The sequence below is a fragment of the Mastigoproctus giganteus genome, chromosome 10 (genome assembly GCF_048544385.1).
Source record: "Mastigoproctus giganteus isolate SK-2022 chromosome 10, ASM4854438v1, whole genome shotgun sequence".
Taxonomy (NCBI): Eukaryota; Metazoa; Arthropoda; class Arachnida; order Uropygi; family Thelyphonidae; genus Mastigoproctus; species Mastigoproctus giganteus.
The window spans coordinates 215,331,525-215,346,406 of NC_143584.1; the positions used below are offsets into that span (position 1 = coordinate 215,331,525).

The 14,882-nt window shown below is 36.7% G+C and overlaps 1 protein-coding gene across 1 annotated transcript; it reads right to left on the reverse strand.

The window, feature by feature from the left end:
- Window positions 1-4,032: 4,032 nt before the first annotated feature.
- Window positions 4,033-13,771, reverse strand: LOC150079899 (uncharacterized). Its single transcript, XM_090384079.1, has 2 exons — window positions 13,466-13,771; window positions 4,033-5,543 (listed from the first exon to the last, which is right to left on the reverse strand). The coding sequence occupies exons 1-2, from the start codon at window positions 13,539-13,541 to the stop codon at window positions 4,873-4,875; spliced, it is 747 nt and encodes a 248-aa protein (XP_090240205.1). The 5' UTR covers window positions 13,542-13,771; the 3' UTR covers window positions 4,033-4,872.
- Between the last annotated feature and the right edge of the window lie 1,111 nt (window positions 13,772-14,882).

The following is a 14,882-nucleotide window of genomic DNA, read 5'->3' on the forward strand; positions in this document are numbered from 1 at the left end:
AAAGAAAACTGTGACGTGGGTGATGACATGTTGCCTCGTTAAGTATAAAGACTGCACAGCTGTGCGACTGCAGTAATCTGAAGCAAGAATGGGGGAAATGCGTGATCTATCAGACTTTGAAAAAGGTCTTATCGTGGGTGCACGTTTAGCAGGAATCACGATCAAGAAACGAAAGATATAACTGGTATCTCAAAGGTTTTTAATCTCATCCATCTCAAGGGTTTTTAATCACTGGAGAGCAAGGTTCTTCCACATCTCAAAGGCGTAAATGTGGCAGAAAAACAATACCCCAAGAGCAAAGTAGGTACGGCTTTACTTGTTCTACTCTTAAGGAGGATTGTACGGAAAAATAGGGTATCCATTGTGTGGTATAAAAACTAATCTATTATATTTAGACCACCCGAATAATTAAATTCATCTGCCGTGCTGTGTCTTATGTCTGTTAATTGCATATGTTCTATGTCGATTTGTCTGTTTTTCTGGATGAAAAATCCCAGTTTCTGGGGGGAAAACCTTGCTGTCCACGCCTGAGACCGACTAACTCAGCCACAGAGTGAAAAAAGCCCATTAAAGTTCATCACGTCATAGACGGGATTCGAACCCGGGCCTTTTCCACCCGGTATTGGGAGGACGGTAACGATACCACTGTAGTACCCACGCAGACATTGTGCGGTATATAACATCTGAATTCAACCAAGCCCCGAACTGTTATTTCAACCCATACCATGCACAGGGAATTTAAGAAATTGGTTGTTGGCAGTCGTCTGCCTAATCGGAAACCACTTATTTGAGAAAAACTTGAAAATCCGTTTGCAGTAGTTCCAAGAACATCCCGATTGAATAGGAAAACCATGGAAGAAAGTCATGTGGCCAGATGAATCACAATGCACACTGTTTTGTACTGATGGTTGGCAGAAGCGATGGTTGATACGTTGATATCAATGGAAGGTCGAATATCATCCAGGGAGTACCTGAATTTTGTATTAAATCTACTGCAGACATCAAGTTACACTTTTTATTCCGAAGGTGATGGCCACTTTATGGATGACAATGCAACAGCGCATCGTGCCAGAATGGATCGGAGAACATGACCTTGATTTATTTATATTATTAAATAATTAATTTTATATAAATAAATCCAGGTCATGGATTTATTTATATAACAATCTGAATTTTTTTAAGCATTATATATATATATATATAACCTCTGACATTTTCAAATGATGGAAATATTATTTGAATTTCATTTATTTCAACCAATAAAAATACTCCTTCCTTCATAATGTTATTCTGCTTTTGAAATAGAAAATGGGGTTGTGATATTTTGCTGTTACTATAGAATACAAATCTATACATGACACTCTTAAGAGTGCTATTAAAATTTTCATAGAGTTTAAATAAAGATAAAATCAGTTCGTTTTCGTAAGCAAGAAGTATAAGAGCACTGATTATCGTTCGTTGTTCTTCCAACGGAATTACGTCACACATTGACGTAATGGCATGTAGCACGTGTGCAGAGTACTGGTACAGGAATAACGCTCAGTTTATTTATTTTATTTATTTTTCTCAGTTATGAATAATGTGAATGCTTCTGAATAAATAGAGAAATATAAAAACGTAAGAGGAATCTCTTTGTGTAATCATTGTTATTTTACGAATATTTAGAAACTGGAACTTGGTCCGAGAGTATTCATAGAGTAATTAAAAGTTTACTGCTGAAAAATAAAAATATAAGTAAATTAAATATAATATAAATGAAATATAAAAAAATAATAAATATTGCCTTAAGTTTAAAGTGAGATTAGCTCAAATGTAGTTTCCATTATGAAGACTTTGCGAAGTGAAGAAATACGAATTGGTGACTCTTTAATGGCGAAACAATTTTGATTTTAGTTGTACTCGAGAAATACTAAACACGCCTGCTGGGAAAAATCAGTATTATAATTCCTTTTTGTTGAAATCATATTTTTCTTTGTTTTTGCTTGAATATTTGTCCCTTGGTTAATGACATAATATATATCTGATATAAATAATATATAGCAAAACAACTCTAGATACTGGAAGGCAGTACTGTAACCGGTACACTGAGATAATCCTTCCCCATGTGCGTCTGTTCCGGGGTGCCACTGGCCCCGAGTTCGTGTTTACGGATGATAAACACCACACCACATCACCCTGTAGCTGTGATATGCTTGTGGAAAGTGAGGACATTGTTCGTATGGATTGGCCTGCACGTTCCTCCGATCTAAATCCCATCGAACACATATGGGACGCTCTAGGGAGACGCCTAGCGGTACTTCCACACCCGCCAGAAAATGTTCACCAGCTGAAGATGGCGCTTACAGAGGAATGGACGATGTTACCGCAAGAACTTATCAACAACATTGTTCTAAGTATCGACAGGCGGTGCAAAGCCTGCATCAACACTAGGACTGGCCATATTTCCTACTGAGGACCACCTCTTCCCTTTGTTCCATCTTTGGCAGTGATGCATCTGTATCATGGCAGCCAGTGTTATATTGCCATTTTTGAATAAAGTCCCTCTGTACAGTTTTGTTTCCGTTGTTGTGTCGGTGTTGTTTCCTTCATCATTTCTGTACCTCACGAGGTTCCTTTTCCCATATCCATGAGAAGCTACAAGTAAAAACCTGACCGGTCCTTAAATTTTGCACACCACTGTATTTCAAGAAACCGAAGTGCTGAGTATATTTCCAAAATGAATTTGGCATAATAGATGAAAACAGTTCTGCATTTTCCAAATAGGTTGACTTATCTGTGGAACAGTAACGTTTTTTATAGGTGTGTGCAAGTCGTGTGTCAAGGCGCAAAGATGCTAAATGAGTTCAAATGAGGTGAGCATTTTTATACTCGTAACAAAGACAAGTTTTGATGTCTGTTTTTCATCTGTTGAGTGAGGGATGCCTTTTTCTTTTGTTTTTAGTGTTAGCTGTCGAAATAAGGAATGCCCATCCTTAGGGGGATGCAGCGGGTGCGTCGCACATGGGTGCCCAATTGAAAGGACCCCAAATCACAACAAAAGGTAGGCTCCCTTAGAAGATTCCTCCCTCCTTTTTCCAACATTAATTCGTGTACCTAGGTTCCTGGAACTCTAGGACCAGTCCTATATTGGAATTATCTATATAATAATTTTCTTATGTCCCTCCACCCCTCTGTTTGGAACGCTCTTTGAACTTGAATAACTAAGACTAAACAAGATTTTGACCTGAAACCAGTCGGAAAGTTCCGAAAACTTTTCCTAGTGATTTTCAAATCCCGAGAATTGACTTAGCTCCCAATGAAATCAGATTCGTAGTAAGCTATGAAGGCTGTGAGGAGCTGATTGGTTTTTTGGAGTAAAATACTATAATTTTTTTTTTTACAAAACTTTATTTCCCTCTATCTCATTTTCCTAACAAAGACCACAGCTTGAACAACTCATAAACTAAATACATATATTGTTGGTTAAAATTAAAGACATGCTGTCTTGATTTGAATTTAATCAAGTATATAAATTTAAAAAATCTAAAATTTATATATTCACGAACCATACGACAAAGCGAAATGCAAATAGTGTTTTTTATAATAAGCAAACTGGATCGAGGTTTCTAGATTGTTGTTGCTTTTGATAAACTTACCCTTGATTTTGATAAATAAGTTGTCGCAGACGTTTCAATGACACATATTTTACTGAATAAAGCAAAAAAAAAAAAAAAAAACAGAAAACAAACAAGAAAATTAATTTAATTATTCACCCACTCAAACTAATTTCCATTCCAATCACGACATGGGGAGCATCACAGGAAAGGACCTCCCATAGCTTCTGGCACATGTTCAAGTGTCCGAGTTCAGCCCTTTCAGGAGTTTTCCTACCTGTTTAGTCCTAGAAAGGGTAATGTACTGTATTGCTTTACCGTCTTGCGCTGTGTGGAGAAGGCCTTGGGTGTGTTCCAGCGTAGACTGGAGCCATGTAGTTATTGTTGTTTCATCCATGCCCGAGTTAGTCGATCTCATGCGATATATTGCGTCCCCCCACCCCTTGAAATTGGGTGATTTTGACCGAAAAACAGTGAAGTTTACCATAGAAACAATGCCAACAGTTTACAAAGATTGTGACACCTGATGACAATAACAAATCTTATTTTTAGATCAGTGGCGTCCATTTTTAATTAACTAATTAATTTTTTTGCGAATAAGACCGTATTCGGTCTTTCTCAGTTATGACACGAACAAAATAGATATATTATAAATAAAAAATTTTGGGCTATCAAAATATTTGCTTCTGAAATATTTGGGATATTTCAGAAGCAAATTGCCATGAATTTCTCCAATCTTAGAGCAAACAAGTAAATCTACCAAAGAATACACGCAGTATAGACATAAATACTGAAGCCTCACATCCTTTGTTGCTTTCGCGCTTAAGACATAACGTAACCAAGTTCCAAAGTGTTTGAGGAAAACAGATAATAATAATCATTTTTAATAATAATAAGTGGATGATAAGTTCACTGGTTATGACACCAATGTGAAGAAATCCCGAGTTCGAATTCGGTTCATCCCGAGGTAGAAAAAATCGCGAAAGTCGCTTCATTGGAACTACCTCCCCAAGTCGAAATGATAGCTGAGGCTGAGAGCGGCGCCACCTGGTCGCTCAAAATAACTACCGCCTACCACTGGATGCAAAAGCCAAAGCTAAATAGGTTCATCACCAGAGCTGGATGAAAGGAGAGTGTGGCGCAGTATAAGATGCAAAATATTTTATAATATTTAATATAATAATTTTTATATTTCATTCATAATTTTGGAGATCATGAGCAGATTAAAACCAGAAGCAGAAGAAATTATTTGTCAGTGCAAATTATTCATTTTCGTCTGCTAATTTTTATATAGTCTGGTCAGTGTGTATTTCATAAATCTCCTCACGTCGTCTGCGACTGAGTGATGCATGACTTCTCGGATATTTCGATCGACAGCTAACTGAAGTTTTCGTTTCGATCCTGGCAGTTGATTCAGAAGTGAAGTTTTAACTTTGATACGCAAATCAGACAAGTGGAATCTTGCCAACGATGCCTTTATCCTCTTACCTGATCTTTCCAGGACAATTATACGTATCAAAATTGGATCAAGGAATGCATTCACTTCTCCCGCATGTTGAACACCATTGATGATGGACTTCAGACGGTATTTTGTTCGAAGATTTTTCCATTCCAAACTTGCAGTAATATTTCGCAACCCACGCCAAGGTTCATCTACATGTTGTATATCTAAGACACTGATGTGAGAAAGTCCAAACAGTTCTCCTTTATCTAAAATGATCCTTCCACTATGTCCGCGATCTTTCACATCTTCTTGAATCGAAACTCCATCTGGAGTAAAGGTTAGAGGATCAAAGCCGCGCGAACGTAAAAGAAGTTTGGTTTTTGCCACAAGGGATTTTATGATGGCTGCTTCCGAGGTACTTTCAACTTGAAGTCGACGAACAATGTGCCTGGAACTTTTTATACTATTCTGGTTCCGAATTGGGTTTCTTTGAGTAGTTCTATTACCTGAAATAAATGATAAAAGTGTTACAGTGAATTTTATATTACAGTGACTTTACAATGATCAGTAAAAATTCACGATTTTAATGAAATTCTGATTTATTTATTCATTAAAATCGGACCAATAGAAATTCAATTTCTGTTGGTTCGGATTTTAATAAAATTTAGGAATGTTTTAAAAATCGTTCTAAAAGAGCGAAATATAAAATTTAATAGAAATCCATCCATTGAGAGTTCGCTTATTTCATGCGGACGGACGGCCAAAGAAATAATAGTTTTCAGATTTCTGCTGGTCCAATTTTAATGATTTGGGCGGCTCGTCAATCCTTTTTTACAATATCCAAATGTACAATTTTGCGAAAATCCATCCACCGAGAGTTCAGCTATTAAATGAGGACGTGAAAATAAACGAAATTTGTAATTGGCAAGACAAATATTTTTGAAAGGCCAAATATAAAATTTCATGAAAATCTGTCCACTGAGACTGTAAATGTTATATGCGGACGGACAGACAGACAGAGTTGGACTTCGTTCTTATAAAGAGAAATATAAAGTTTCATAACGTTATTACATGCGGACAGACAGACAACGTGAAGACATTAGGCATATTACGAATACTGTATATCCTAATCGACCTAATGTGCCTAAAATTCAGAGAGAGAGAGAGAGAGAGAGATTATAATCGATTCATTTCATAATACTAATATCATTCGAATAATAGTTACTGGCTTCTAATCATTCGATTCTTTCACGTAAAATTTAAAGGATTCGATTCAGGACTATCTAAGCAAGAATGGCGTCTTGAATAGCTCCCAGCATGAATTCGTTAAGGGATGGTCATGCCTGACTAATCTTAAATAACACAGCTGCAAGTTCTGGCATGTTGTGTGGTATTTGCAAAATGGCCTTAAGTTATGTATTGTAAGTGAAAACCGTTTTGGAAGCTCCCAAATGGAAAGTTTGAAGAATGGGCAATGTTTTGTTATACGTTCGAATGGCATGAGCGCCACTGAAACCTCAGAGGTTGTACGGTGGCGCTACCGAGACAGTTCTCTCACAGGCTCTGTAAGATGACTGTTTACTTACAGCACGTCACTTAAGACTGCTTTACAACAACCAGACGAATGTAAGAACTTGCAACTGTGTCAACGTTTTCTTGGATATACACTCTCCTGCCATCTATCAAGCAGTTCACCGAAACCTCAGTGGTTGTACGATGGCGCTGCTATTCCGCGAATGAAATTATCAATATTCTTCGCTACGTTCCATACTATTTCCATAGGCACTTTCGCAAATTCGTAAAGTGTTTACTGAACTTCGCCATGTCTGTCCGTCCTCATATAATAGCTCAACTCCCAACTGACAGATTTCGATGATATTTTATATTTGAGTCTTTTTAAAAGATTTCCCGAGTCATCTCAAATTTCATTTAAAATGAAACCAACGGAAATTTGGAAATTATTTTCTGATGTTTGAACAGTTACTCGACAAGAAAATATCAGATTGATCTTTTCTTGTCGAGTAGCTTTTCACCTTTTCAGTGTAGGCTCTTCTTGTCCCTCTGAATGTTTTTAGATCAATTTCGATTCGTCATTTTCCAGTCTGTCTCCTGTCACCAACAAAAGCTTCTGTTAGTTTCGGATGTGGAACATTACTTGTGGGGACTGAACATTAAAGTTTTAATTCATTTTAATCATTGAATAAAATGAATTCAAGAAGTGGGCAAGTTGCTGCTATGGACAAAAGGATAGTTGACACTAATAACATTGGTCCATTATTAATGGACCAATGTTATTTGTAGAGTCATCAGAGTTCGGTGTTGGAACCTCTTACTGTTTTCGATATTTATTAAAGATGTTGACAAAGGCACATCATTTAATGTCTGAGTTCGCTGATCATACAAGGGTTGACAGGATGGTCAATGACAGTAATCAGGGTATGCTAATCCAACAAGACCTAGAAAAATTGAACAGATGGGTTGGGAAATGGCAGTTGAAGTTTAACCTTCAATTTAACCTTGACAGATGGGTTGAGGAGTGGCATTTAAGGTTTAATCTGGATAAAATGTGCTGCATATGGGTAAAAGAAATTCCAGAAAACCATTCCAATTGGGTGGTATCATATTCAAGGTGGTGGAAATGAAATGGTTGTAAGGATAACGTACAATCTGGCATGACGTTCTCTAACTGGCGTGGACAGCGCACGTGTGTTCTGTGAATTCAGGAACTTGGCCAGCAGGAACTGAGATGATCATTCTGTTGTACAAGGCAATCATTAGGCTTCACCTCTACTACTACATAAAGGTTTAGATGCCTCACTTTAAGAAGGATGTTGATCTGTTGGAACGAGTGCAAAGAAGAGCAAGCAACGAAATTAGTGAGTGGAAAAAAAGGGTTTCCTTGCCAAGAAAGACTTTAGTTCTGCAAATTGCAGCTATTAGAAATTAGACACCTGCCAGTAACTGACTGAAGTTTAAAGCTTTAAAAAGGAAGTACACACTTAGTCAAGGCTTAATAAAACTTCCTGTCATAATTCTCGGCATTTTAAGCTCTTGCTACTTAAACTATGGGCTTTAAAAAGATTGAGAAAAATAAATGCTGATGACATCCTTACTGTTTCTCGGACGACACGCATTAGAGGGCCACATTTAATTGAAAAAAACCTGTTTGTAGGACAGACGTGCAAAAATTGGCCTCAGGTCAGAGAGAAATAGGTTATTGGAATAAACTTTCACCTGGTGTTGTGAAAGTGTCCGAATAAATTCAAAGAATTGGAAATATTATTCGAAAGGATGGGAAAATGAAGTGCGTGTTTTGTTTTTTAATGGCTCAGTATCCGTAAATTTTCTTCCTTACATCATTTCGTCAGTACTAACACTAGAACATGCACAGTTACTATTCCTACTATTGATAATTCTCAGTAAAACTACAAGAATCTGGAATGAATATGACTATCGGTATTCCTGTTGTTGTTGGGTTTTAGGAGCATCAGCGACTAAGGCCACATTGCCAAGTGTATATTGTCTATAAATTGCGTATGTTCTCAGGCCGATTTTCTGGGAAAAAAAACCCGAGTTTCAGGGAGAAAAACCATGGCACCCTCGGCTAAGACCGACTAACTGAGCCACGTTGGGTAAAAGGTCCATAAAAATTCCTCCAGTCATCGACGGGACCCGAACTCAGGTCTTTTCCACCAGGTGTGGAGAGGACAGCGATCCTACCAACTGTGCTACCTACGAGGGCTGGTATTCCTGACCGGAGATGCATGAGTGTGTATGAAATACAGCTAATTACTAGTTTTGATATTTAAAATGATAAATATTATAAAATAGTCGTCTGTTCTATTTTTCCAAATTTCAAGTGCACTTCTCCGAGTTCTATGCTTCCAAGTCCCATTTAAGCAACATACGCTCAGCTACAAGTGTTTTTTGATGTCTATCAGTCACATATAAAATTCATTTTAGATGGCGTGATTGCAATGAATATTAAAGGTCTTCATTAAGTTTAATAAGGGATGATAGGCGAGCTCAGTTGATTAGCTCGCTTCTCCCTTGGATGACTAGACAGGATATCGGGAGAGACAGTGATCCTCATTGTATGATTAATCTTATTTTCAAAGCATGTTTGCTTCGAATCGTTAATGACTTGCCAGACAACATATATTTTTTTGTTATTGTGTACTGTAGTACACGAAGAGATTTGAAAAAGAGTCTAGTCTACCATATAGGCGTTTGAAAAGTTCGTGGCGGCCGACTATGACAGGGTAATGCTACAGTGTTAAAAATTTCTGTACTTAATGTATGGCCCTCATGGGTAACACACTTAATAGTATCTTCGTCCTCCCCACCCTAGGTGGAAAAGACCTGAATTCGAGTCCCGTCGATGACATGAGGAATTTTATGGATCTTATTCATAAAGTGGCTCAGTTAGTCAGTCTCAGGCGAGGGTAGCATGTTTTTTTTCTCCTGGATACTCGGGTTTTTCGTCCAGCAAACAGAAAATCGACCTCAGAACACACGAAATTTACAGACAATATACATGGAGCAATATGGCCTTAGTCGCTGATGCTTCTGGACCCTACTACAACAACAACACTTGAAATAATAAACCACAAAGTTTCATCCAGTTTCAATAACGTCTTTTTAAATTAAGGTCCTGAATTCAACAAAGTTATATGAATGAGGTTTATTGTTGTTTGTTTGTTATGGGGTAGTTTGTTTTTATGTTTGTTTGTTTAATTGTTTGTTATTGTTGTAGGGTTTTAGGTGCATCAGCGACTTTAACCCTACAACAAAGGCCATATTAGCTGTATATAATATGTCTGTAAATTGCAGTGTTCTGTAGTCGATTTGCCTGTCAAAAAAGTCGAGTTTTCGGGGAAAACCATACTACCCTCGCTTGAGACTAACGGGTCTTTTTTTCATAAAACGACTGATTTAATCAGACACGTTGTAAACAAAGACCCATAAAATTACCTCATGTAATCGACAGGATTCGAACTCAGGTCTTTTCCACTCAGTTTGGGATAACGGCGATTCTATCAAATAGGTAAGATGGATAAAATCACTCACCATGCAGTCGTCTAATATTTGGGAAAAGTGACTAAGGCCAACGGTAATTCATGGGTATACATGGTTACAACATTGGAGGAAGATTCCCCTTCCTATTCTGTGATTAAGACGTGAGCAACAGAATTTAAACGAGAGAGGTAGAGCCTGGAAAATTACCCAAGGCGTGGTTGTTGTTGGGTTTTTAGGCGCATCAGCAACTAAAGCCATATTGCTCTGTATATATTGTCTGTAAATTGCATGTGTTTTGTGGTCGACTTTCTGTTTTTCTGGAAAACCCTGTTTCTGGCAGAAAAACCATGCTACCCTCGCCTGAGACCGACTAACACAGCCACGTTGTGAAAAAGGCCCATAAAAATTCCTATATCATCGACGGGACTCGAACTAAGGTATTTTTCACCCAGTGCGGCAGAGGACAGCGATTCAACGAACTGTGCTACCTACGAGGGCCCACGGTGTGGATGACCTGCAGTCCATCACTCCGGAGGTTTTTGGCAGTGTGCATGATTTCGTAATGAGTGATCGACGAGTGACAGTTCTGTACATTGCCAGCATCTGGGACCTCTCATCTAAAAGTGTGTACCACATAACAACAGAGGTTCTCGCTATGAAAAATGTGTCAATATAATGGATCTCACAATTGTTGACAGCAGAACAAAAATCACATGAGTTGTTAAGTAAAGTGAACATTTGCATAATTTTCAAACAGATCCGGCAAATTTCCTTGCAAGGTTTGTGACATGGTTGAGACTCGGGTGCATCACCTTCAGCCTGAGACAGAGAAATAGTCCAAACAGTGGAAATGCAGCTTTTTCTCCCTCCGCAGAAGCCAAGTTGATTCCTTCTGCTGGAGAGGTGATGACATTGGTTTTTTTGGGATGCTGATGGAGTGCTGCTAATGGATTACCTTCAGAAAGGCCAGACAGACAGTCACAGAGGCATGTTATGCAGACCTTGGGAAGTTTGCGTGAAAACATGAAAGACATGCGCAGAGGAACACTGCGCATGTCTTTCATGAACCCTACTACACTAGGACAACGCACCAGCTAACTTGTCTATCTTTGCCATGGCCGCACTGCATGAGTGCGGTTTTGAAATTTTGGACCATCCACAATATTCATTGTTCATATTCACCAAATCTTTCTTCGCAGCTGGAATCAACGCATTGCAGCATCGGTAGCAAGAGTACATTGATTCCAAAGGGGACTATGACTACTAGATTAGTAAAAGTAACCGGTTACTAGAATCTTAGGCCACAAACTTTTCAAATGCCTTTCTTATGTTTTATTTTTTTGATAATAAAAGTGATATTATTAAATTCAACCAATAATATGCCTGTTGCATTTATATGCATCCGAATCCCCCCCCCCCTTTTTTTAAAGGGATTCGAAAAAGAGAGAAATAATAATAATAATAAATGAATAAATGAAAGCATTCTTCCTAGTAATGAAATACCTTTTTTCAAATTTTTTTTATGTTGTAAGGATTATCTGGGAAGGAAATCCACGAGGATACGATGGAGACATTACACGATGATTGTCTATCATAAAATGCCATCACGAACTGGGCTGCTTCAAATGGCGGTTGTAGATTCGCTAAAGATGAACTAGATGTGGAGCCACGCCTGTGTCAACACAGAAGATTTATGCTTTTTATGACCTGATTTTGAAAAATCACGCAAATGATCACAATAAATACGAGATCTAAAACCCATCCTGTGAAGTTCTTCGTTTTGTTCACAAATAATTAAACATGAAAAAAAAAAAAAAGAACACTTCAATAAAAATGGGTACCAAAGATTTGAATGTAGTCTAGAAAACTGAGATAGTGAATTACGCAAACAGAGCCCTTGCAAAATTATTAGGATTCAAATTTTGTGAGTTGCATCAAGTGATTGTTAGTCACCATGGTGACTAACAATCCGTGGAGTGGCATCATGAAGTATCTCCGCTGCACAAGAAATTTTCAAATGAGTCATAGCCCTTGTGGGTAGAACAATTGGTAGAATCGCCATACCGGCTGGAAAAGACCTGGGTTTGAGTCCCATCGATGACGAGAGAAATTTTCATGGGCCTTTTTCATAACGTGGCTGAATTAGTAGATCTGAGGCGAGTTTTTTCTCCCGGAAACTCGGGTTTTTCATCCAGAAAACAGAAAATCGACCACAAAACACACGCAATTTATAGAGCGTATATGCGGAGCAATATGGCCTTAGTCACTGATGCTCCGAAAACCCAATAACAGCAACAATGAGTCATAAGTTTTTATTTATTTATTTATTATTATTTTATTTTATTTTTTTCTGGACAAAGAAGGGCTAACCCTGATTACCTTCAGAAGAGTAAATCCATTAAGGGTGAACTTATTCTTCCTTGCTGCTGAAATTTTCAGTGTAATTAAAGACCAATCGTTTTAGGAAACTCTCCAGGGGGATCCTCTTCCTGCAGGACAATGCTCTCAGTCACAAGGCTTGAGTAACCGTTGAAACAATAAATGTTTAGATTATGAATTGCTTTGTAATGTAAACGTTTATTGAGTTAAAAAATATTATTAACATTCATTCTGACGAGGAGTGGTTAAAAGGCCAAAAAGTAGAACAGATAAGGGAACTTTTAATCAAATCTGTAACACTTAGAGATTATTATGTTGAATAAACGTTCATTCGTTCCCAGATTGCTTCATCCTTCTATGATAGACCAAAATTTTTCAACCCCCCCCTTACATTAAATTGTTTGCAATCTAATGTCTTTAAAGCAAGATATAACTGCCTCCCAATTTAAAGACGTCCAGCACCTATCTTTATTATATGTTATTTACTCTTCACCTATATTCAAACAGCCTTTCTATTACTTTAATAATTTATTTATTTTAGAAAAAGCAAAAATAAAATTAGATGGATTTTACTTAATAATAACCGAAAAGTAGCAAACTGATAATTTTTTTTACAAGAATATTTTGATTTAAAAAAAATATTGGTAGTTGTGTTGAAGAAACGAGCTAGGGGGAAATTGGCTAATTAATGACGTATTCAGATCGTCTGATATCAAATTTATCCAAACAGAAATAGGGAGAATTAAAAAAATAATAATAAAAAAATAAATAATAAAATAAATAAATAGAATGAATATATAAATAAAATATTTTTGTCTTAAAGGCTAAAAATAATTATAACAATTCAAAAATCGTGCCTATTTTATTGTAAATTTAACTTATGAATGTTAAAACAACCATCATAAATTCAAATAATAATTTATGAATATTAGAATATTAATATGCACAAATCTTTAATGCACAAAATATTATCGCGATAGTTGTAAATGTTTTCCAATATAAAACTTAAATAATATTCATTTGAACTTACCATTTATTCCTAAAGCCTCATGTTTTGTCAAAGCGAAAATATAAACGACAGTTATCAATCTACCAAATCCTGTCATTTCGGAAGAAACGGCGTCGTTCACACACTCACAGTGATGTGACAGAAGATCGCAATAGACTTGTCTGCTGACAGGAACATCATAACTACATTTAATAAGTTTCCTCTCGTTCACTTTCTATTACGTCAGTGTTTTGTAATGGTCATTCTATCAGTAACAGCCAACGGAAAGTCCATCCCCTTTGATTTCCGCTATGACGTAGAAAAGAGGACTGCTAGGACAGTGGGCATGTCCGGAACATATCGGTTAACTTCGGGGAAAGGGTTAATGAAAACTAACAAAAGTACCCAGTGAACATATGGGATGGAAGGAAGAATTAAAAAAAAGAAGAGTTCTAACCATCTTAAATTGCACATAATGAGCGAGACACTGAGACAGACTAGACATATGGGATTTTAAAAATAAAAATTCCGAATTAAAATAGTACTCCGTTTATCTTTAACATTAAATTTCTAACGGATATTGTAAATAAACCAGCGTTAATTTCATCAGACTGAAAATCTCTAATAATCGTAAAAAATAATGCAGTACGAGGCATGTAATCTTTATTTGTTCCATCAAAATAAATTCGGTGTTACTTTTGTTTTATTTACAACATACGAAAACAGTTTAAGCCAATATTTCCAAATTATTCCTTCCAAAAATAATAATATTATTTGCATCTAAACTATGAGTATCAAAGGTAGGAAAGAAGTCCTAATTAAAACACAGTTTTCCTTGATCCGAATTACTTTCATGCCCCTTTAGAAACTGCAAACGTTTTCAAGTTCAGTAATTCAATAATCGTATAATTGTGTGTGTTGGAATCTCCCACCCATTTTACTAACAGTTTTGTGGGAGATTCTATTATAAAGCCAAAATTGTTCCGGACATATACTCTTCATTATTAAGAACAGCAATATATTTGTACATCATGGACCCACTCCACATTTTTCACAAAAGCTTTAGAGAAAAATTTCTAAAGATTTGGAAAACATGCATCAAATCAATTCTCAAACCAAACAGTCCCAAATCTTCCGAAGACTACATGCCTATAGCTATTGAATTCTCCTTTCAAAAAATATTAGAAAAATTAATCTTAAATACTTTCAACTGTCACTTCTTCAGCACACACCCAAGTACGTCCATTTAGTTATCACTCAAGGATCAACTACCACAAATCTCATAGAAACTTTAAGTCAAATTAAACACGCTCTTAGCGACAGACAACAATTAGACATAATCTTTTCAAGACGTGTTATATTCGTTTTTGGAAATATTTCCATTTTTATCATGAATATCATCTTAAAGTCAAACAGTCAAGCAATGGAGCAAAGATGCAAATTACACAGTAATCGAGTT

Excerpts from the sequence above, each read along its gene's own strand:
- LOC150079899 (XM_090384079.1), bottom strand. The coding sequence starts at position 13,541 with ATGACAGGATTTGGTAGATTGATAACTGTCGTTTATATTTTCGCTTTG. Across the intron at positions 5,544-13,465 it reads TGAGGCTTTAGGAATAAATG|GTAATAGAACTACTCAAAGA; the intron begins GTAAGTTCAAAT and ends CATTTATTTCAG.